This window comes from Aphis gossypii, chromosome 1 (genome assembly GCF_020184175.1).
Source record: "Aphis gossypii isolate Hap1 chromosome 1, ASM2018417v2, whole genome shotgun sequence".
NCBI lineage: Eukaryota > Metazoa > Arthropoda > Insecta > Hemiptera > Aphididae > Aphis > Aphis gossypii.
This window is the reverse complement of record NC_065530.1, coordinates 9,425,688-9,448,996: the sequence shown is the minus strand read 5'-3', so window position 1 is coordinate 9,448,996 and position 23,309 is coordinate 9,425,688. Positions and strand designations below refer to the sequence as shown.

General features: G+C 30.2%; 2 protein-coding genes across 2 annotated transcripts; one reads left to right on the top strand and one right to left on the bottom strand.

Moving 5' to 3' along the window:
- Positions 1-610: 610 nt before the first annotated feature.
- Positions 611-5,339, bottom strand: LOC114131132 (uncharacterized). The gene is made up of 3 exons (XM_050210766.1): positions 4,933-5,339; positions 2,786-3,206; positions 611-1,389 (listed from the first exon to the last, which is right to left on the bottom strand). Exons 1-3 carry the CDS (start codon positions 5,188-5,190, stop codon positions 857-859), a joined length of 1,212 nt encoding a protein of 403 aa, XP_050066723.1. The 5' UTR covers positions 5,191-5,339; the 3' UTR covers positions 611-856.
- Positions 5,340-5,902: 563 nt separating this feature from the next.
- LOC114131133 (uncharacterized) lies at positions 5,903-19,138 on the top strand. Its single transcript, XM_050210784.1, has 4 exons — positions 5,903-6,733; positions 6,826-6,955; positions 14,647-14,983; positions 17,057-19,138. Exons 2-4 carry the CDS (start codon positions 6,848-6,850, stop codon positions 17,464-17,466), a joined length of 855 nt encoding a protein of 284 aa, XP_050066741.1. The 5' UTR covers positions 5,903-6,733; positions 6,826-6,847; the 3' UTR covers positions 17,467-19,138.
- Positions 19,139-23,309: the final 4,171 nt, after the last annotated feature.

Sequence of the window (23,309 nt, the reverse complement as noted above, 5' to 3'; positions counted from 1 at the left end):
ACCAGCCTATCTACAATTATTTGTATATCAACTAGATATAACAAAAAACAAAATCTGCAGTTGAGGAGAAATTGTTATATCTAATAATATCATAAAAATTTGAACTTAAGCGGTCATAAACAATTAATTGTACTTTCCAAACGGAAATATTGTATTCAATTTCTAAATTTTAGCTAGGTACTCGTATACAAAGAAAAATTGTTATGAATTTCAAATTTTAGAAAATAGATTGTATATTTTAGAGACTTAGACAAATTGTATTAAAATTCAAAATTTACAACTTGTAAAAAAAATATGGTGATTAAATTGTTGTTATTTTTCCAACAACTTATAAAGCAATCTCATATTAAATTGTTAAGAATATAATATTTTACCCAGCGATAAATTTGCTTCTCGAAATTTTAAGAAAAAAAAAAAACTAAAAGTAACTGAAAATTATACCACGGGTAGAAAATTATAGTATACAAAATAATATATAGTAACATAATAGGCATAAATGGTATATAATAATATAATATATTATTATAGTCTTCTGCGAAGTTATAATATTTACACTTGGAGACGTTTAGTAGTGGAAAAATCATACGGGTTTGTAACAAAAAAAAAAATATTTTCGAAAATAAATATGTTAAAAATATAATAAAATATATTAATAATGTTTATAATAAATAAATAAATAAATAAATATTCGTATAATACCTACTTAAAATAATATAATAATATTAGTAATAAATAAATAAATATCGATAATAATAATAATAATCGTAACAATAATAAATTAATATGAACGTCGATCGCGATGTGGACGGCTGAATATTTTCGAAAAACGACGTCGAAACCCCGATTGGCCGTTACGTCAGGCGTTGTTGGTGGGTATGTAAGCGACCGGCGCCAGCGGATAAGACAACCGGCCCACGGAGGCCTCGTCGTCCGCGTCCTCGTCGCCGGCCTGTTGGCCGCCCAGCCCGGACGTCTCGCCTCCGGACTGGATGTTGGCCGGGGCGGCGGGCGCGGCGTGCACGACGCTGATCCGCTGCGGCTGCGGCGGGCCCCGTCCGATCGGGTGATGCGTCCCGCCGTTCTCGTCCATGGTGAGGTGCCGGGCGTAACTGTACGGCGCCGACGAGTACGACGCGCCGTGCACCAGGTGTTCGTGGTCGTAGATGGCCGGTTTGGTGATGATCTCGTAGTGCGACGTCTTGCCGTAGCCGCCGCCGCCGCCGCCGCCTCCGCCGTGTCCCTTGAGCGCGCAGACGGCCGCCAGGACGAGCGCCAGCATGGCGGTCATCAGCGCCTTGCCCGACATGGCGGCCAGCGAAGCGAAGGCGATCGCCGCCAGCGTGCCCGCCGACCACAGGGCCGCTTTCATGCCGTCCTTCTTGCCCCGTCCTGAAAAAACAGAAAAATAAATATAAATTAACGGTTGTCGAAACCGTACTCGAGTCGCGATCGATGCTCAAACGTATAATAATAATTCCCGATTATATAATATCTCGTGTGCAAGTACTGAAATTGAAGAAAAACTTTTTTATTTTTTTTTTCAGAAATCTATAAAAACCTAGATATTCGATGATTTGGTATAATTATTATAGTATAGAATACCTATAAGTATTGGTACACGGCGTCCGCACTGGTTATAGAGTGGTATCTAACCGACGCGTACTCTCCGAAATACCTGTCGTCATAAATTTCTATAAAAATTAAGCACACATTTCGTGGTCCAATGAAAATATTAAAAAATATCAAGTACTATATTATTGCGGCGTTCAATCGTATGAAAACGGATTGTCGTAAAAAATATAACACGGAAACGAATGTTTTTTAACCTTACATCTGTTTCAATCATAAAACATTTTTCAAGTGTGTTAAACACGACAGGCATGATATGAGTAAGAAAAAACATGTTTTGATTTGATTAATTTTACATGAGAAAAAAATCCGTAAATTAGGCTATGATTATTTGTACCTACTTATACACATAATTACATAAAGCTAATACGTTTTCGTGACCGCTTTTACGTCTATATAATAATCTACCTTAATGTAATCTACTCAACACTAAGTGTTTTTAAACGTGCACAATACAAGAAAAGGTTATTGTTTTTAACAGTTTAGGGCTACGTGACAAACCGATACAATTATATTACTTGAATATAAATAAAAAAATAATAATAATGTCTCCGACACGGAATTGATTGCGTCAAAAAACATGCAAAACTAAATATTAATAATCGATTTGTAAAAACCGTTTGACGAAGAATCGAAAGAGCGTGTAAGTAAGGACGAAAAAAAATAGTGTCTGTCATTTGATTGGAATAAAAATATTTTCATCCTCTAGTATTATTGTTTTAAATATTGTGCGAAAAAATAATAATTGTTTATAGAATTCGTTTATAATCATTAACCACAGAATATACGCTTTATAAACCGTAAACCACATCGATAAATAATTCAACGCCGTGAAATTAAAATGAAATTAAAATGGATAATAAATATTAATTAATAGAATCATGATATACACCAATCATATCAAGATGTTTAGTATTTTTTTTTTTTTATATATATTTAATCATGTTAGTAAAATAGGTACTTTATGAAAGCTCTTGTCAGCAAGTAAATAAAAAAAAAAAAACTAGCTTATGTAATGGCAAAATCGTTCATTTCAATTTCACCTAACCTCCCCCCCCAAAATTATCATCGGGACCATTGAAAATTTCACCCTGACGACAATACCTATAAGAAACAGCGATTGTCATGACGTAACGAATGACGGAGATATCATTACCGGTCTCCAATAATCCGGTGGGCAGTATGTTGACGAGCATCTGGCTGCTGAGATTGCGCACCTTCTCCACGACCGTCGAGTCGACCAGCTTGACGCTGATGGACAGACTGTTCAGGTACGTGTCCACCTTCTCCATCAGGTATCCGTCCAATTCGTCGGCCGAATCGTTGCCCCGGACCAGTGACCTGACCACGTCAGGAGGTATGCCGCCGTGATGGTGGTGCTGCTGATGGTGCTGGTTCTGCTGGTGGTGCTGGTGACCGCCGGTGACCGTCGTCTGGTTGCCGTCCGAAGCTCGAACGAGTGACACGCCGGGTACAAGCTGATAGGCGCGGGCCGTGCCCAGCCGGTCGATCAGCCGGACCAAGTCCAGTTTCAGGCACGTCATCGTGTACCGGTGCAGACATTTCTTCATCAACACCTGTTGCGCAACATATACGCGGGCGTGCGCACACACAAACGACGGTATGTAATAACAACTGGCACGTCGACGAGATCGCCGCGCGAATATAATAATAATATTATATTATATCATTTTATATCTTATTATTATTTCAGTACAACATTTACAAACGACCGTTTTAACAGCGAACACTGTCGACTATTATAATATTATTATAATATATTTTAAAAACTATCGTCTTATTGAACGTTTTACGAGTGACGGTATAATAATAATTGATAAGTCAAGTTTGCACACATTCAATACAGCAAACGGATGAGAAAAAAACAATAATCGTCAATAGTTTTCGATATAAACGCGGTGTTCACTGTTAAAGGAATCGGTGTGTATAATATATATATATTATATTTATATATAAATGTATACATAAAAGTATATGTTATAAAAAAATACAGTGTACTGTTTTTAAGTTGGAACTCAGAAATTATTATTCCAATGTTTGCGGGATAAGTGATATGGGACCTACCGGCTACCATGTGCGAGTGTTGATAATAATTATGCGTTATGCATAAAATTTCATTTTAAAATTAATCATTATAATCGACAATGGGTATATTTTTATTCAGAGTCCTAGGTATATTATCTTTGATACAGTCGTTTATCGGAGAGTATTATATAATGAGGTGAACTATTTAACACAACTACATAAGGCATTCATTATTTCAGAAAACACATTTTAATTTTATATTGATTATCAGAATGTAATTTGAAATATTTTGATTTATAAAAATTAAATTATTTTGTATAAATTGTTTATTTTTTATAAGTACCTATTTTAAGTTTAAATGAGCGATGTGGTGAACTGATATTTTGCGGGGTATCCCATATACTACTCCTCTTAGCACATCTAAACTTTTAAGGTTTGATACATATCAATTATATACTAGTCCAAAATTTAATTTGTATGCAAAAATATTTTAAATTATATCAATACAAATAGTATAATATTCACATATTATAATTGTAGAAAAATGTTATTTTTAACGACTTAAAACTAGATTTGAAAAAAAAATATTTTTAAAACATTTATAGCTATTAAAATAATGAAAGCCTTTTGTTAAATAGTTCATCCCGTAGGTACTTGTATATTAGTAATTAACTCACGTGACAGATAATTCGATTATAATGGTGAAAAGATACGCACGCGGGAAGATTTTAAAAACAGTGCGTGAAAATCGGACACAGTGGCGTGATAGAGTGAGAAGTAAAAAAAAAACAATTCTTAGATTCAAGATTTTCCTTCAAGCATATTAATATTTTAAAAATCTACATCTTATAGTCTAATATAGGCTAAACTGGGATGACGTTTAAGAATGGAACTTGAATGTTAAACGATAATATCAATGAATCCAATATAAGATAAACATCATACCACTGTTTGGTAACGATTTACGTACACTTCACAAAGTCGAGTCGATGTTCTATGGCAATAATATTATCAATTATTTCACACGGACGAGATGAAAATTATCTAGAACACTTTATGCACACAGAAATCGGCGATTCTATTAATCTATAGATCGAAACTCGAACGCAACGGTTCGAATTCGTAAAAACGTAAAAAGATATTTCTTAAATGATACTCAACACTATCAGTTCCGTTCCACGTGTAAAGGTCGGGGGAGGTGTCGGGGCATGTGCGGCAAGTGTAAGTGAGGGAAAATATGATTTTTCTAATTATTACCTGTTTCAGAAGTTCCGTGTTAGCCGAGTCTTCAGACTTGGAGTGGTGCTGAGCGGTGGTGGTCGGCGGTTGCAACGACGACAGCAATTGCGGTCCTCCACCTCCTCCGCCACCGCCGACGTCCGGCGTTTTCGTGACGGTCTCGGTCTGGCCGCGAACCACCGGGGCGGCGTTCAGCAGACAAGTCGCGCACAGGGCCGCCGCGATGGCCGCGGTCAAGCCGCATTTTCGCGGGCCACACGCGTACGCCGTCTGCATGATATGGCCGGTGGTCGGAACGCACGACTTGGACGACGCGATCGAAAGGACGAAGACGCGGTATTACGTGTGTGTGTAGATAAAACTCAGGACGGGACGACTTGCGGCGAGTGTCCGTGTTGTCGGCACGAAATGAACCCACGAACTGGAGCTGGCCGATGGCGTGCGGGTAGTTTTTATAGAGCCGTGTAACGAAACGATTACCGGTGGAAGCGTGTGCGGCACGCGCGCGTGCGTGTGCTCCGAATCGTGAGAGACCGCGCGGCGGATGACGGTAAGACGCGAAAAAAAAACCAAAAAAAAAAAACCGAACCAAACCGAACCGCGTTGGAAATCGTTTTTCGCGGGTAAAAGTAAACGGGCGGTGATTCATCAGAATCCGCGAGACGCGGCGCCGATGTGTGTCAAGAGGGTAGATGTCGAGATTTCTGCGGAAAATTAATTATCGCACGGACTGCTCGTCGCCGATTTCAATGGGCTCGCGCGCCGACGATTTTTTTTTCGCTCGTCCGAAAACGAATTCGATTTTTTTTTTAACCGCTTTTGTTTTTACTCATTACACTCGTATGCCGCCGCCGCCGGACCTCCGCGAGTGTACTTGTATATACTTACACGTCGTCGTGTATTATCGTTAGCCTGCAACGATCGCCGTGTGGATTCGACCGCCGGCCTGATTCGAATCCGTCTGGCGGTTTTCTTACGGCAGCGCGTGCGAAAACGATGCCAAACGCTTGTTTGCGGGGGCTTCGAGACCGCGCGTTTTCACTGTTTTTAATTCCCCGTGAATTCGCGTGTAAACAACACGTGCGACGATCAATTATAATATTATATTCGCGTACTGTAATTACAACAATACATATTATAACGACAACAATACACGCGCAAAATGTATATATCTACTACGATAATGGTAATTATCGACTCTGCTCGTATATATATCATTATAATATCGCTGCGTACGCTTAAACACCGTAACCGTCCGATTTCCGAAATCTTCCATAGGAGTATGATCGTGTGAACCCGCCCGCGTTACAGACTTCGGCGGCGGCCGCCAGTTGGCAAAACGGTCCCGAAGAGGCACCATCGTCGTCGTCGTCCATCGTCTTATTAAAAAAACGACTTAAAGTATAAAATCACATCGAAACGTACGGGATTCGACACATAATATTGTTAATTATATTATACACGACCAGCTATAGTACAATACCGATCGGCGGTGTAATACACTGACGCTGAAACGAAATTCGCAGTCGGGAGAGGGAAGAAAAAAAACAACCGATTTTGGACGGAAACTGCGTTTACGTCGGACTCTATTGTTTGACGGTTCACTTGTTGCGACAAAATGTTTTTTCGCCGATTCACGCGACTACAACAATAATTATACACACTCACCCACGCGGATACTTAGATTTCGGCAGTGGCGGAGGCGGATCACACACCCCGACGACCGCAGCGACGGCGCCGCTCGTTAGCGGTATCCCGGCACCGTCAGTCATTAACCTTCTGTGCACTGTAGCCGTCGTAGTTCTCTGCGACCATCAACGTATGATATCACAATTATATATTAATTAATACAATTATTATTATTATTATTATTATTATTATTATTATAAGACGTATATTGCACGCATTAAGGTACCACTCAACGCGTCACGACATGTATCACCCGCCGTGGTCGCCACTGCGTCTCGCCTGCTTGTATCTGATCGCCGGAGCAGAGGTCCTGCTGGCCGCCGACAACGTAGTCACTTCCACCCCGGTTCAGGTACAGTATAATGATAATACCCTTTATATAAATATATAAATACATATATAATAGCAATAGATAAATATACCATGCCGATCGTATGGCATGCAGGGTAGCGTTTCACACGTTTCAAACAGCTCATGGCTTTGAGGGAGCAGGATAACTTATTTTTTTTAAGAAAAGTTTATTGTTTTAAACCACCCCGCTATTAGTTTTTTATGGTACCAGATACTCGGGACAGAACAAAAGTATATAATACTGATGGTTGTGACTTTTGTGTTCAGTTTCGATCGAATTATTTTATTTAATTCGTTTGGGATTTAAAATAGACTCGGTACAACACGTCAAAAAGTTTCTTAATATTATTCCTGTACTTTTTTGCAGCGCAAACGAATTTATTATTTAAAAATACACAATATATACATTGTACGTACCTATTAATGAGTGATGAAATTGAAGATCAAAATATTATACTATGTGATTTTATTCCGAGAGAGAAGTTAGAACAATATTATTTTGAAAATATTCTACAAATTTGCTATGCTACTATTATAAATTTCAATTAAAATTTTTTACATACAATCGGAAAATAACTTTCAATTCGATATACCTGTACCTACTTTACGCTTTTAGATCAATACATAGTCATTGAGGACTAGCGATGTCTTAGTAATAATATTATGATTATTTTTTTTATTTTACAATTTTTAAACAGTTACGATTATTAGCCAATATTCACCAGGTTACAATATATAGTGCTAGTGAAATATACCAGTAAACAATATATAAATATTCTCAAGAAGTATTCAATTATACATAACTTGTTATATATGTTTTAAAGGAATATATTCACAAACAACTTAATTAGTTTCAATTAACACAAATTTGATGTATAATTTTGATATATGATTCAGTATTATATATTAAACTACTGTAATATATTATAGAACTTGAAAAATGATACCATCACAATTCACAAATCATTATGATGCATTCTAAACTTACTTAATAGACACATTATTTGACAATGGACTAATATTGATAACTATGATTAAGAATAAGTTATACCGTACTCAATCTACATACTCAAATTCAAAAATTTCCATCGAGAATTCTTATCATTTAGTTAAGGATCTCGTCACTTTTAATATCTCAACACTATCCTTTTGATAGCTGGACGGTAATCTCAGTTTTATTTCAACTTTTTTTAATGGATTCTTATAGTTACACATATTATTTTCCTTTGGCATAGTACTTTACCATTTTCCACCTACCAAGTTTTGAATATCACTTGACTGTAATCAACTATCCTCTATACAGAATATACTTCAATTTTTAAATCCTTTATGCTTTGAACTATAACTTTAGAGAGTAGTGAAACTTTGAACAATAGTTCTTAGACTTTAGTTTTATAGTTTTATTCACGTGTATCTAATTATTAATTATTAATTACAATATAGTAATTTAGGTATACATACTTTTTATTTTAATGTTGTAAATACTTTGTGTTGTACAATTATACTGAAAAACTACTGTCTAATAATAATACCAAATTTATTAAAACCATATTTTGTATATTCATAGCATATTTTTTTAAATTTTTTCATTACTTGGAAACTACTGGAAATATTTTATATAATAATTATAATAAATTAAAATGTACTATTTTATGAATATAATATTTGCCAATATAATCATATAAGATAATTAAATAAAAATATGATTTTTATCAAAAAAAAAAAAAAAATTATAATCAAACTATAATAAAATACTACCATGTATTTTGATCTAGCTAATTATTATTTATAAAAACTACAAACCACTTGTATATATTTTATTTCACAGTATATTTTACTTTTTGTTTGGGTAAGTCTTGCGCTCATTCATAGAAATATAATATTTATATTTAAAATAGATTATAACCCAGTTAATTACAACATTATCTGCGCTGACATATAGGTAAAACAATGAATATTGTGATTAGTTTTTTAATCTTTATTGTTATTCTCTAATGTCACTGTGTCGACTTCCTTATCATCCATTCATCCTAGATTTGCGATTCATTATCAGAATTCAGAACACTTAATACATGGATAAACGAACCCGTATTACCGTAAAACCATTGACAATGGCGAGAAACCATTTTATCATCATGTACCGCACGGTTGGCCAATGAACAAATTTTTTTCTATATTTTTTTTCATCTTGTTATTCGTATTTTTATTTATTCCATTGTTTTGTGTCATTCAAAATTGGAGCAAATACATTGGTTTAACGAATTAATACTAATAATTCCAATACGGCAAATTAATACGCTTTGTATATTATAATATGTATTAGTGTTACTGTAATTTAGTACAGCACGTACGTAAGAAACAATAATCAACTTACACAATGGGTTGGATCAGCAGAAAACGGCTTGCAAAGATTTACATCACTGGTCAGATTTTTTTTTTGCCCATGTATTTGTACCAAATTTTTCAATTATTTTCATGACCACTTTTTCTGAGTAACTCGTCTGGAATGTTTGCTTATATATATTGTGAATAGTTTAACGTATAATTTCAAGCAGACGAAAGTGACATTATGATCGTTACATGCACGTAACATATTAACTATATAAGTTATTTAGTTATAGTACATTATGATAAAAAAAAAAAACGATTCGTTTTGTTCACAATCAGATGTCTATAATTTATGGTAATGGATTACCAATACAGTGGTATCGGTTCGACGTTCGAGTCCATTCCAAGAATCCTTATTTTGATTTTCAACAATAAATGATTTCTATTACTTTCACACATAATACACTATTTTATCGTGAAATTAATTAAGTAAAAAAATCTACCGGTCACTGAATTAATGTATAAACTATGCAGTATATTATACATATCAAAACTGAACAATGACTAACTTTCCCTAAGTATCTAAAATATTAAATTTTCTTTTTTTTTTTTTAAATAAATAAATCTCAAATATATTTGAAATTCTAAGCAGATCAATGAATGTATTGATTTTATAATGATGTATGTTTTTTTGGCTTATGTATACATGATAATAGTGGTTGAAAAGATGCTTCTATTTGAACAATAAAGATGATATCGTATTATAGAAAATCGGAATTTGTTTGTACACTAAACAAGTCTAAATTAAAATCTCTACTGTTTTTCAAAATAATTGAGGAAAACAAAAACAAATAAAGAAAAACAGAAATTTTTACATAGAATCAGTTTTCGATAAAATCGATTTGTTTTTATTTTTTTGAGTATTTTAAGAACAAATATTTAACCTTAGATATTTGATTTTTTTCAAATTGTTTTTATGGTTATTTTCTATACGTAATATAATTTTAAAATATATTGCCTTTTTTAGATGTTTATTAACACAAACGATTTTTTAATTTTTTCTCCTTTAATAAACGTCGATCATAAATTATTTGCTGTGTGAAAATGCTAGTTAATTTAATGAAATATCTTTTATGAGTTGTTTTTATAGATGTGTTAAATATTTAAAATACGTAGACAGACTGCAGTAGACACAATCTATTTTTATAAGTATTTAAATCTTAAATTTTGTAAAATTCATTAAAATCTTAAACATTTAAATAGTGTTAAATAGTATAATAAATGCAATATTTTTAACAAAAATGAAATCAACTTTCCGTTATACTAATAGTAAAATAAATGATATTATAAGATGTCTGATACAGTGGTACAGCTTGAAACTTGTTGTATACTTAAGACTTAAAGAGTAGATAGAATCTTTTTAAACACAGATAGTGAGATAAGATAAAGTCTGATGTTAGGAAACTTTTATCATATTTATTTTTAGTTAAAATTATTTTCAAGATAATTATAAATTAAATGAATGTTTAATAAATTGAAATACATTTTTTTCTTTAATGGAAAATGATAAAGGTCCTTTAAAACTTTGGATCCAGTGGTTCTAGCTTAAATATATGCCACAAGAGCATCTTCACTCAGAATTGTATGATACATCATTGAATTCAATTAACACTTTCATTGCAAAGACCCATTTTATTCGCATTAAAATGTATTATATATATGTATATTACTGCAGTATTTAAATAAAAATTACTTAATTAACATATTATTGAACTTCACTACTTTGTACTTGTGTAATATTAATTACATAAGTAATAGTAACAGTAATAGTATTTTTATACAACTGAAAATAATTAATATAGATTTGTATTAGCATATTAATCTAACAAACCATTATCTCAATAAATATACTAATAAATTAGAAGTTAACAACGGTACTAATATATAGTTAATGTTTTTGTTATAACGTATTATTCTTTAACAATAGGTATATTATTTGGTAATAAAATATTATTCAAAATTTGTTCTCTATATTTTTTTTTCTTTTAGTTAATTTCTGTTCGTTGTATAATATGGATAATAAAAGAGTATTAGATTAATTTAAATAAAAATTGATTATTATTTACCATAATATAATCCGTTATCCATTTTATATCATATACACCAAAATTAAACACGATTTGTATCTGATGTACGTTCAACAATGTTAGATTTACGATATAGATATACAAACATACATTTTCTATTATATACCTACCTATCTTGTTTACATGCATCCAATTATTTGGATCAACTTGATTCGTATTGGATTTATATGAAGTAGGGTGCAAGTAAACTTGCAAGACTAAAATCCTATTAGTATAATACCCTAACACAGCTCTATATAATACTAATAAAGTAATAGTAAATAATTTAATACACCGTATACCTATTTTTTTTTAAATTATTTTTATTATTCTACTTAATAAGAAAAATAATTATTCAAAAGTTTAAATTAACTAACGTTTCTAAAATGTAATAATTATCAGAAATGAATCTTTCGTTGGAATATAAATATTAAGAAAATACACTTTTTTTTTTTTATGTATCTAGATGTATAATTTTTCTTATTTATTAAACACTTATACAAAAAAAGCGTATACGAGTAGTTTATATTTCATATTTAAGACTATGATGAGTGAAAATGAGTTACACAAAAAGATGGTATTAACAATTTAATTACCAAAAATCAAATCAAATTAACTTTTTACTCGTTTAATTATTTTATCATTAACGCCTACCAAATCAATACAATATATTTATTTCATCATTAGATTACTTTGAAATTATAAATAATAAATCTAACTTTTTAATCATATTGTACACCCCAGTATTGTTTAGTATTGATTTGTTAATAACTTATACTCAAAATTGTTTATACAAACATGACGTCATTTAAAAACAAAAGTAAAATATATTCAAATCATATTAGGTCGGGTTATGACTTATGTTTATTATGTATATTAATGTATTATAGTTGTATCATAAATTTTCATTGTAACAGTCATCACCTTATTTTTTTAAATCTAGTTTTTAAGAAATCTATTTACGATTTCAAAATTTCATACAACCGAATCGTAAACAGTAAATGATAATAATATTATGTTCTAGTGAAAACCATAATTTATCTCAATATTGACATATGCATATAATTTAATGTGTAATAATATGATATACGTATTTATTATTATAATGTACATTCACGGACGCGTATCGCGTATGTAAACGATATATTATAGTTCGAATCACGTGAAATCGTCCGCGTAAAACCGTATTTTAATTTTATTACAAAAAAAAAAAAAAAAAACGAGTAATAATAAAAATCATAGTAAAATAAATAAACAAATCAAAATAAACGGTTTTCCCTTTTCGTACACGAAACATTATAGTATATAGGATACTTGTATAACACGCGAATACATTGTTATTATTACGATGACCTGCATATTGATGATACGGTTATTAGTGTCGGATCAGACGTGCTCTACATCTGCGGAATAACCTTCTACACACACGTCACACGCACACACACACACACACAACATACATATTCCCATCAGCTTAACACGCATACTACACGCTTTTCGCGTGAAGACAATATAGAAATGTGATATCATATGTGCGTTACATCTGTACGACGTAGAGGAATCCGAATTCGCGTACACCTATAATACGCGTGTTGTGTACGATATGTAAGTACTTGTGTGTTTGGAGCTGCGGGTGCTGGGTAACGAACGCGGCCGGCGATCGATGAAAAGCGCATTTTCTCCGTGTGAAATCTAACCACGTCAAATATAATAATATGTGCGCACGTATTATTTTGGTATTATACTCGAACAAATTAATATTTTTGTACGCCGCAATTTATGTTTAAATCTTTATTTAGAAGCACTAATAAATATGTATATTTTAACGCCAAGACACTATCTGTTTCATCTATTTGAAATGTATAACGTTAAGCTATAGGTATGTTAATATGATACAGTACAATTTATTTAAAAATTAAAATGCCTATTTTAAAGAAGCAAAAAATAGTGGCCAGTAGTAGTATTAACGAAACACTACGTTATATATAACATACAATATGTTTTATGGTTAAACACTTTTAAGAATTAATTTAATATAGATGAGTCCTCAAATGTCAAATTTATCACCTTACTTTTATTATTTACTAAAACTTAGTTATGTATTATTACTATGGCAATATTAAGTTTTATGTATAATTTTGATTAATATAATATGGTACAGGGTTTCAGTTATTATTTTTTCTTTTTTTTTTTTTTTTATTGAACTTAGAAAAATGCGAACTATACAGAGGTTAGTAGTATCCACATGGTTAATGGTAAAATAATTTTATAATTATATAATGATAATATAGTTAAAAATCATTAAGATTTTGATGTTTTATATTTTTGAGTATTGGTGAGGATTATTACCTATGTTAGATTATATAGATAATAATATTATCTATAATATCTATATTATATCTATATTATCTTTTATATTATTTAAAATACATTATAAGTATTTATTACATATTTTATTATAATAAACTACATTATGTACTTAGATTAAATCGTATAAGTCGGTTATTCTCAAAAAAGATACTCGTATGAATCGTACCATGGTATTAGTGTTGATTGTGTTTGGGTCTAATGCTTTGTACATGCTGGGTGGTATGTTATTTTCTTTAATGTAGTTTCTGTATTGTTGTCAATTTGCATTCAGCTATGATATTATAATCAGTTATTATATTGGGCCTATGAGTGACATATTAATACATATATTATTATTTTATTATACTATTGTTGTGATGTTTGGTAAAGTTATTAAATTTTTAATACCTAATGTGAATATTGCTAATATCGCTATGATGTGTTTTATATACAATATAGGTTGGCACATTATTATTATATTTAAGCCATTGTGGAGTCAATAGTCAGTGCCGATGATATGTAAATAGGTATTATGTTATGTAGCCAGCGGCACGGTACCAAATCGGTGCATCTAGTATGATTGATTTAAGCACAAGACTTTAACGTAGGTTACGTGAAGTATATACAACAGTTGAGATTACTACAAAAAGACAAAAATATTTTAAACTTTTAAAACAAAGATAATATTATAATATATTTTTATTCGATTTCCCGTCACTCTTGATGCTAACCCAATAGCATCAAGATTATTTTTGTTTTGTGTGTTTAACTTTATGTAACAATGCATAATATTGTAGTTAAAAGTTGAAAATTAAATATATTTATATTTATATATTAATTATTATGTGATAATTATACCTAATGAATGAAATATATTCGGCTATTGCAGGAAGGTCCACAGGCACGATGCTCGAACAATTACACGATGACTTGCGTCAAGAAGGACGTGCTCTTGTTTCTGGACGGTCTAGATGCCGAACGGAGCTATGAGATTTATCCGGGATTCACATTGTTCCAGAGGCGCAGTTCGTCGGCTGGTCTACTACCAACCAATGAGTCGCTGGACGCGGCCAATTCTACTCAGTTGGATCACATGATCGCCAAACGGCTCAACGATTACGTGGAAAGCATCGATCTGCGAGTCAGACTCCTCAATCCGATCAACGCGACGGCCCGATCGGTTGGTAACAGCATGTTCGAACGGATACTGCCGTTTCTCAGAATGAGTATGACCAAACGCATAATTTTATTATTTACCGTCAAGTCTTTGCATTATTTACTTCCCAAATTGTTGAAAAAACTAACACATTAAGTACAAAACTAAAGTAAAGACGGGATGATGGCACAAAAAATCACCTTACCCTATTACTTATATACCTTATTGGCTTTTAAAAAAAAATTCTTAATTGTTTATAATTAATTTTTCTGTTACTGAACTATTACTTATTATATTAATATTAAAATAATTATTTATGAATTATTATTAATGCATATTGTGCATATAAATAACTAATAATATGTTAAGTGGTTACATTTTAATAAATGTATATTATGATATTATGTGGTTTAAATTATCTGTCCATTAACACACAAGTTTACTTCTCCGTTCAAGTAACTAATACAATAAAATATTTTATATAATCCATTTTATTTTGCAATTAAATATTCGAGTGATAATAAATTGTACCTTTAAAATGTGGAAGTAAGAATATTATTTAAGGACTCTCGTAGGATTTTTTTTAATATTAAATTTTAAATTTTTTGTAAATTTTAAAAACACCTACTCATAACTTGCTTTACAATTAAAATGCTAAATAATATTGTTACATATAATGCATTTGATAAACGTTTAATTTACTCTAATATTAAAAATAATAGTACAAAATGCATTGTTCACACACGACGACCTCTTAATAAATATAAAAATATATTTTATAATATAAGTAATTTAAATGTATATGCAAAGACTGAACTTAAAACTTTAGTTTTTACTCATTCCCCCTCCCCAAAATGGGTTTAGGAACCCCGCTAATACTAAATATAATAATACTATACTATACTATATTTATTACACACATTATTATACTTAATTAATTGTAAATATCATTACACTAATTACCGCACGTCTCATATTAAATTGTATATATTAACTGTCGTCTGTCAACTAGGTTATATTATTACACGCATTTAGTGCAAAAAATAACGTCCGGGGATATTCGATTTTCAGTACAATTAAAAATATAGTATTCAACATTATAACCGATTATTACATATTAGCATACATTGTCTGTTCTCTATTATATATATATATCGGTTTTGTCCACGATAATTGGTATAAATTTGTAGATATTATATTGTACTCGCAAGGTGAAAGTCGTTTAAATTGTTCAACCGACACGTATATAGGCTCGTCAACAATAACGAACGTAATTATTTTAAAAACAAATTAAACGCAGTACACGGCAATTATATTATCCGTCAACCGATTTATTAGGTACATCTGTAGTGAAGAAAAAAAATTAAAATTGAAATCGGCTGGCGTGACGCTACAAGGACACGCATCGTCAACGTGTCATACCGTTTCTAGATATTACCTATATACGTTACACTTTGATGTATATCGAACTAAAAACGAATTATTATTAAAAAACATTATACATAGATTTTAGAACGTGCATACAAAATTCCATAGAGAATTACAAAATACGATATGATACATCGTGTTATAGTTTATCAATTTTTTTTTTTAAATTAAACAATTCATCAATTCGACCCGACAAGTAAAATTCCAAATAATATACAGTTTTATGCTTTAAACACGTCGTGCCTGGCAAACAGACATCATAACCTCAAAATAGGATTGGCTTTTCGATGATTCAATTAAAATGATTTAATATTATGTTAGTTTTAATGTGATAAGTGATTCGATTATCTTCGTGTTTATCTCGTTTTAAGTTATCAAATGATTTTTTTATAATTATTGTGACATGTTTTTATAACATAATTAAATTTGAGCGAAATTGGTGATTAAACGTTTCAACTTAAGACAAGACAATTTTTCCATAAAGTATAGGGTTTTTCGTTGTTGTTTTATTGAAAAAGTATCAATAGGTACGCTAGCAAAGACTTGAAACTCACTTATCGATTATCTATGGTAGTGATATGCAAATAAGACCACACTTTTGGGTTTTTATGGGAATTTTGAGTGCTTAATCCTAAATATTGAAAATCGTTCTCTATCCGTTCTTTCATTTTATTTTTTTGTTTTTTTATTTTTTTTTTTTTTTGATAAACTAAAGGTAGAAAAAAGAAAGACTATCACGGCTTGTACTGGGCGGCGGGCACGATGGCCGCTGTCGGGGCCAGCGCCCTGATAGCGCTTTCCAGCAAGGCTCTGATGACGGCAGGGGCGGCGTTGGCCTTAGCCATCTACAGCTGCATGAAGGGCGGTGGCGGCAAAAGCGGTGGCAGTCACCTAACTGCCACGCTGATGGAGGAGAGCAGTGTGGTGCCGCACAGGCAGTGCGCCGAGGCGGTGGTGGACATTTCGGGCATGCACAACTATCCGGCGGACGTGGAACGGTATCCTGGATCACGGAAAACAGTGGACATCGTGTCACCCGCCATGCCCGTCTACAGGATTCACCAGGCGTCTGAGGACTATTCATCTTCGTATGGTCCATCTCAGTCCCAAGCTCAGTACCCTTAACGTCCTAGGACAACTATGATCAGTGGTGGTAAAGGCGGTAGTGGTGGCATTTACGACTACAACAGCAGTGATAACTAAAAAAGTTTCAAAAATTAACGTTAAATAAATCAATGCACTTACCCAACTATAAAATATAAATATAATTGAAATGGAAAAATTGTTTCGTTATACGAATTCTATAAATCGGTTATACAACATAGGACTGTCCCTCCGGTGAAATCAGTATCACATTTTAATTTAACGGCTCTTAAATGCAAACTATTTAAAGTTTTAAGTTGAAATGTACATTGATATTAAGATTTTAAACTTATTGGATTTTATTCATAACAACTTCCACTTCTAAAAAAAACAATGAAAAATATCATTAATTATATTTTTATTTACACTATTATATTATTGACTATTAAATCTATTATTACTATTTTACAAATAATAATGATTATCTTAAATATAATCTGATTAGTTTCTAATCAATGTCCACTGTTCAAAAGTTAATAATTCGTACGAATTTTCTTATTCTTTACATATTCTGTAAAAATTAAAATGCCTTGCTCGAGTATGTTGAACGTTAGTATAACTTAAAGAATTCATTTTCGCTACATAATAATGTTTATAAACCACAAACACTATACCTACCTACTATTTATTATAATATTACCACAAACATTTTTTTCTTGTTTATAAAATATTTTAACGAATCATTATTGTTCATTGACAGAAATATAATTCAGTGCGTTTTTTTGGTTAACATAAAATCTTTTTTGTTAGCGCCACTGCCGTCAGTCCATCAATTATAATCATAATGTTCTTTTATTATATTTTTTTATATTTTCAATAATAAGAATACAGAATTAGTTTTGTAAAATGTGTTTGATGGTGACGTTTGTTGATACACTCGCGCTGCGATGTTGTGATATCTTAACTAATAAGTAATAATAGTATTATCATAAGTATATATTTTATTAATTTGAAATATTTCATAGTTTTAATTTCTAAGTACCTGTTTATAATAAGATAATTAAATCTGGTGTTAGTGTAATAATTGTATTATTATTATAACAATAGTATAGTATGATTGTATTATTCTACATATAAGGTGATTGATAGATTTATGACAGTTAAAAATATTTTAATTTAATATTTTTTGTAGGCAATAAATTATTTATTTTAGAAAAATTTTATTTATATTTTTTACACGTGTTTGATTTAAAAATTAGGATATTATTATTATTGATTATTTGTTCGAGAAGATAATGGTATTATTAAGTATTATTTTGAATTGTATGGTAACAGTATACTTTATTTAATAATTAAATATTATTTTATTTTAATATTATCTTGAATTTTTTTTTTTTTAATTTTTTTTCAGCCAATTGTATTAATATACTTAATGTATTTACAATGTTATGTCTTCCGATGTTACATACAAAAACAGACCGTGGTTTTTATGATATTTTAATTTACACATTATGTATCGGATATTTAAATAATGATGCATTTTAGTATTAAGCTTTTTGATTAATGTCATTATAGTTTCCTAGAAAAGTAGAAAGATATAATTAGGTTAACATAATGGATATAGCTTAGGTTTGAATGTTTTTAATTATTATTATTTTTTTTTAATGGAGAACTTCTTTTGAATTTAATTATAAGTATTTGTTACAATTTTTGTGTTTCACATTTTTAAATAAAAGCAACGATCGCTTATGATTGTATATATTGTAATTAAAAAAAAAAAAATTATAATAATTAGATAGAAAACTAAATTAATTATTACATATTATAAACTTAATTGATAGAAATATAAAATAACGTGATATTCTTGATGTAAACGCAATACCTCCCAACTTTAAATAAATAAATAATTTATATTATTTAAATATAGTACTAAAAATCAAGTGCATTACAGCTACATACAATATATACTCTTAAAAAAAATTAAGTTACATTAGATAGTGTTATAATTATGAAACACGAGGATTTCACATGGATACTCGATTGAAAAATATGATTCTCTGTTATGTCCATAGTGAGATTTAAAATAGTATTCAGTGTTTAACACATTTTCGTGCACAAAAGCCAAAAAAAAAAATTCAACATTTAAAAATACATTTTATGAAATAACTGGATATTTTTCATATGTTTATAAATTAAAATTATATTAATAAGTAGGTAGACTGTTTTTGTAAATACCATTTTAATACCAATATAAATTATTTTCACTCATGCTATTACAGTTTATTGCTCCTTCTAGTATCTTATGATGCAGCAGAATATACATCAACTGTTGATGTTTTGCTTGTTGAAAAAAATTATATTTTATTGATTCTGTGTAATACAATATTATCATAATATTTATTAATTATTATTAACTAAATTTTAACAAAAAATATAATAATTAGTAGTTATAAGTATTAACTTTAAATATTTATAAAATTTTAATTTTTAAAGTTATCTACAAAATATGTATATACATTAGTTTTATGATGAATTTATCATATTACAATATTAGTGTTAAAAAATACAATTTATGTTAATTTATTATACCTTAACTTATAGAATTAAAAATGGTAGATTAATACAAATTGCCTTATATTTATTTCTGTAATTTTTTATTGCAATTTAATCTTTCTGATTAATAGTTATTATTATTAATATTATTGCTAAATATTACTACCTAGTATAATTAACAATAGACTTAAATGTTGATTTATATCTGTATGGGAATAATTATCTCATTGAATATCGTTATAATAATACATTTTATTGATAAAATAGTAATAGGAAAATCAAATATCAATTTGTTTTATCGCACTCAATTGGATAATTTTTGGACAAATTGCAGTCATGAATATAATTTCAAATTTAGTACCAATCTAGGCATGTATAATACGGGAAAGGGGGCAGGTAAAGTTAGCGTTGCCTCCCTGGACTTAATCGTTGCCCCTAAAAACAAAAATTAAATGTATATATGAAGTGGTATTTTATAGTTAGTAGGTACTAGGTTTGAATATAATTGCTTGGTAATTTTATTAGCAGTATAAACAGTGCTAAGAAATTAAGAAGTTATTTTTAGCTGCATTGCATATATCATTAATATTGCTTTTTTCTTATGTCAAAATTTGGTTTACTCTAACTGATGATTTGGTTTGGCTATGGTCTATTGACCTGGACCGATCTGTACAGCTATAAGAGTTATTATAGTCGTGTATAAAATACGTATTTCGTATCTCTAAGTAATAGTAAAACCAAAACTATAATATTATTATTATCTTAACTTAAATATTTATATTGAACCATTTAGTGTCTCAAACAAATTTGAATTTTTAAAATGTTTTAATTTTTGTATGTCTATTTTTCTAAATAAAATAATTCCTATAATAAAAGTACCCATATCATGTAGGTATATTATAGATTTTATCGTATTTTTTTTTATTGAAAGCATGTCATCACACGATTTTCATTAGTTTTTCAATCACTATTATATTGTATTATAATTGGTTATATTACAGGCATAAAATACCACCTAATATATATTATTATATCAAACAAAAATCAATATTTTTAGTGAACTGAAAATATTGATAATTATGTAATATTTGTCACATAATCGTAAATATCTAATTGCAAATAAAAATAAGCATGTTTAAAATTCAAACTTAATTAATTCAAAATAACAATATTTAATGATTCAAATAAGCAATGTTTTCGAGAAAATATTTTTGTAATTTTTTAAATTGACGTTGTTTTATTTCTCATGGAATGTTTGTCTTTTGTTTCATAAAATATTATAGAAATTATGAATAATGAACAAAGTAGAGCGAGAATTTGTAATTGTTGTAAGAATAACACATATTGTATAGTTCATCCTCAGCACCTCAAATTAGGCACAATAAAATATAATTCCAAGATTCGCGTTCGTATAATAATATCTCAATGAAATATAATTCAGATTAACAGCCTGTTTCCGTAACAGTTGGATATGAATCAGTTCAAAAATCTGGTGTTGATGAAGTTCGTCCTGTACCATCTGTAGTATTGAGACCTCTGAAAAAATTATTACTATTGTTATTTTTACCAGAAAATATTAATTACGATTACGCGGAGCGTGAAATCGAGATCAGTAAAAAAAAAAAAAAAAAACTATTGAGAGAACGCAATATCTAAGATTATATTAATATTATACGTAGATGCAAAATTATGATCTTCAAACGATAACTTTAAGAACTAAAAACATATCACACACCTAACAATTGTAATAGTGTGCAGAGTACTGTATTTTTCTTATTTATTTTTTTTTTGAAATGAGATGGTTCGAAAATAGCCATCCGAATCTGAAAGTAACAATATCGAATCTATTCGTCTATACAATATCATATGATATTTTACTCGTATATATATATATATGTATATATTATTCGTATGAAGGCATATATATTATCGTTTCGAGTGTACGAATTAATTTTGCATTCGTACCGGACGCATAATATAATAATTGTGCCGACACATCTCCACTTGACACACATTCCGTGGAAGAAATACGCGTTTATTAAGTGACAGTGTATTTTCATTCGATACACTCGCATATAATATAATATAATATCAAATAGGTGTAGTATTATTTTATTTATACCCGTACAACGGCCGGTATAGTTTACATTAGTCGCCGCCGAGGAGATACAAATGAAAATCGTACGCCACATATATACGCGCACGCATAATAATAATAATATAATATCGCGACGAGTTGTGTGCGACGTGAGATTGGTTTGTATAGAACACATCGAAAAGTTGATCAGCTGTGTAGAATGCGGCACAGATAATATTATATTATTAATATGTTACCGGTATTGTTATTTTCCTGCCCACTAGGATACTATTTTTTACCGACTCGAATTTTCACGACATCGTGTTCAGGCTACTCCGGTGCATCTAATCTAATAAACCATTCACACAAACTGAAAAAAAAAATCTCGAGAGAAGATTTTCATACGTGAAAAATCAAATATATATTTATTTTTTTTTTTGAACATATTTTTTGTTGTGCTTATAAGTTATGAATTTTAAAGTTATTTTAAAAATTATTGACATTAATCTGCTTAAGACTCATGTAAGCGTATGTGTATAATGTCTATACCAGCGTTTCTTAAACTTTTTTATCCGTGGAACCCTTTTTTGTGTTCACTTTTATCGGGGAACCCCTACGCTTTTTTTTTTTTAAATGTTAATTATTTTTATTTAGCTTTCAATAATAAGTTATGTGCTACAGTTCGATAATTAGAATCCCTACTCTGTTTTAATAGTTTTAATGCAAAAAACATTTTTCATTTTTTTTGAAAAATTTGAAAAATGCGCTCAAGTTTCTTGGAACTCTGAAGTGATTTTCGAGGGACATAGTTTAAGAAACACTGGTATATACTATGAACAATTATAATTTTTTTGTTTTTGTGAGATTTATATTATGTACCAATAATTAACAGTTTTTTTTTTTTAAGGTATATTAACGATTATATTATTTTTCGAATTTATAATCGGAAAAAGCCCCACATTCTTTTTGGTATACAGCAATTGCTATATTATGTAAATAATTATTATGTTTAGTGTTTACACGATTCATTCATATAATAATTTAAATTCAAATTTAAGAACGCATTTACGCGAGCATGGTTTATCACGTATTAACGAAGTACACGCGTAAAATGAATTATTACTTATGTTCTGATAAAAATCTGACAGACTTTTTATTATTCTCTACATCAATCAAAATGTGTGTTTTTTAAAGGACAATATTTATAATGATTCTAAGCACACCATGCTTTCAACTACTTAAACTATTATATAAA

What these genes read in the sequence shown, in the direction of transcription:
- LOC114131132 (XM_050210766.1), bottom strand. Translation starts at nt 5,190, where the DNA reads ATGCAGACGGCGTACGCGTGTGGCCCGCGAAAATGCGGCTTGACCGCG. An exon ending in ACACGGAACTTCTGAAACAG is followed by an intron (nt 3,207 to 4,932) that starts GTAATAATTAGA and finishes GTTGCGCAACAG; the next exon opens with GTGTTGATGAAGAAATGTCT. An exon ending in CACCGGATTATTGGAGACCG is followed by an intron (nt 1,390 to 2,785) that starts GTAATGATATCT and finishes CTGTTTTTTCAG; the next exon opens with GACGGGGCAAGAAGGACGGC.
- LOC114131133 (XM_050210784.1), top strand. Translation starts at nt 6,848, where the DNA reads ATGTATCACCCGCCGTGGTCGCCACTGCGTCTCGCCTGCTTGTATCTG. An exon ending in TCACTTCCACCCCGGTTCAG is followed by an intron (nt 6,956 to 14,646) that starts GTACAGTATAAT and finishes CGGCTATTGCAG; the next exon opens with GAAGGTCCACAGGCACGATG. An exon ending in ACTGCCGTTTCTCAGAATGA is followed by an intron (nt 14,984 to 17,056) that starts GTATGACCAAAC and finishes GATAAACTAAAG; the next exon opens with GTAGAAAAAAGAAAGACTAT.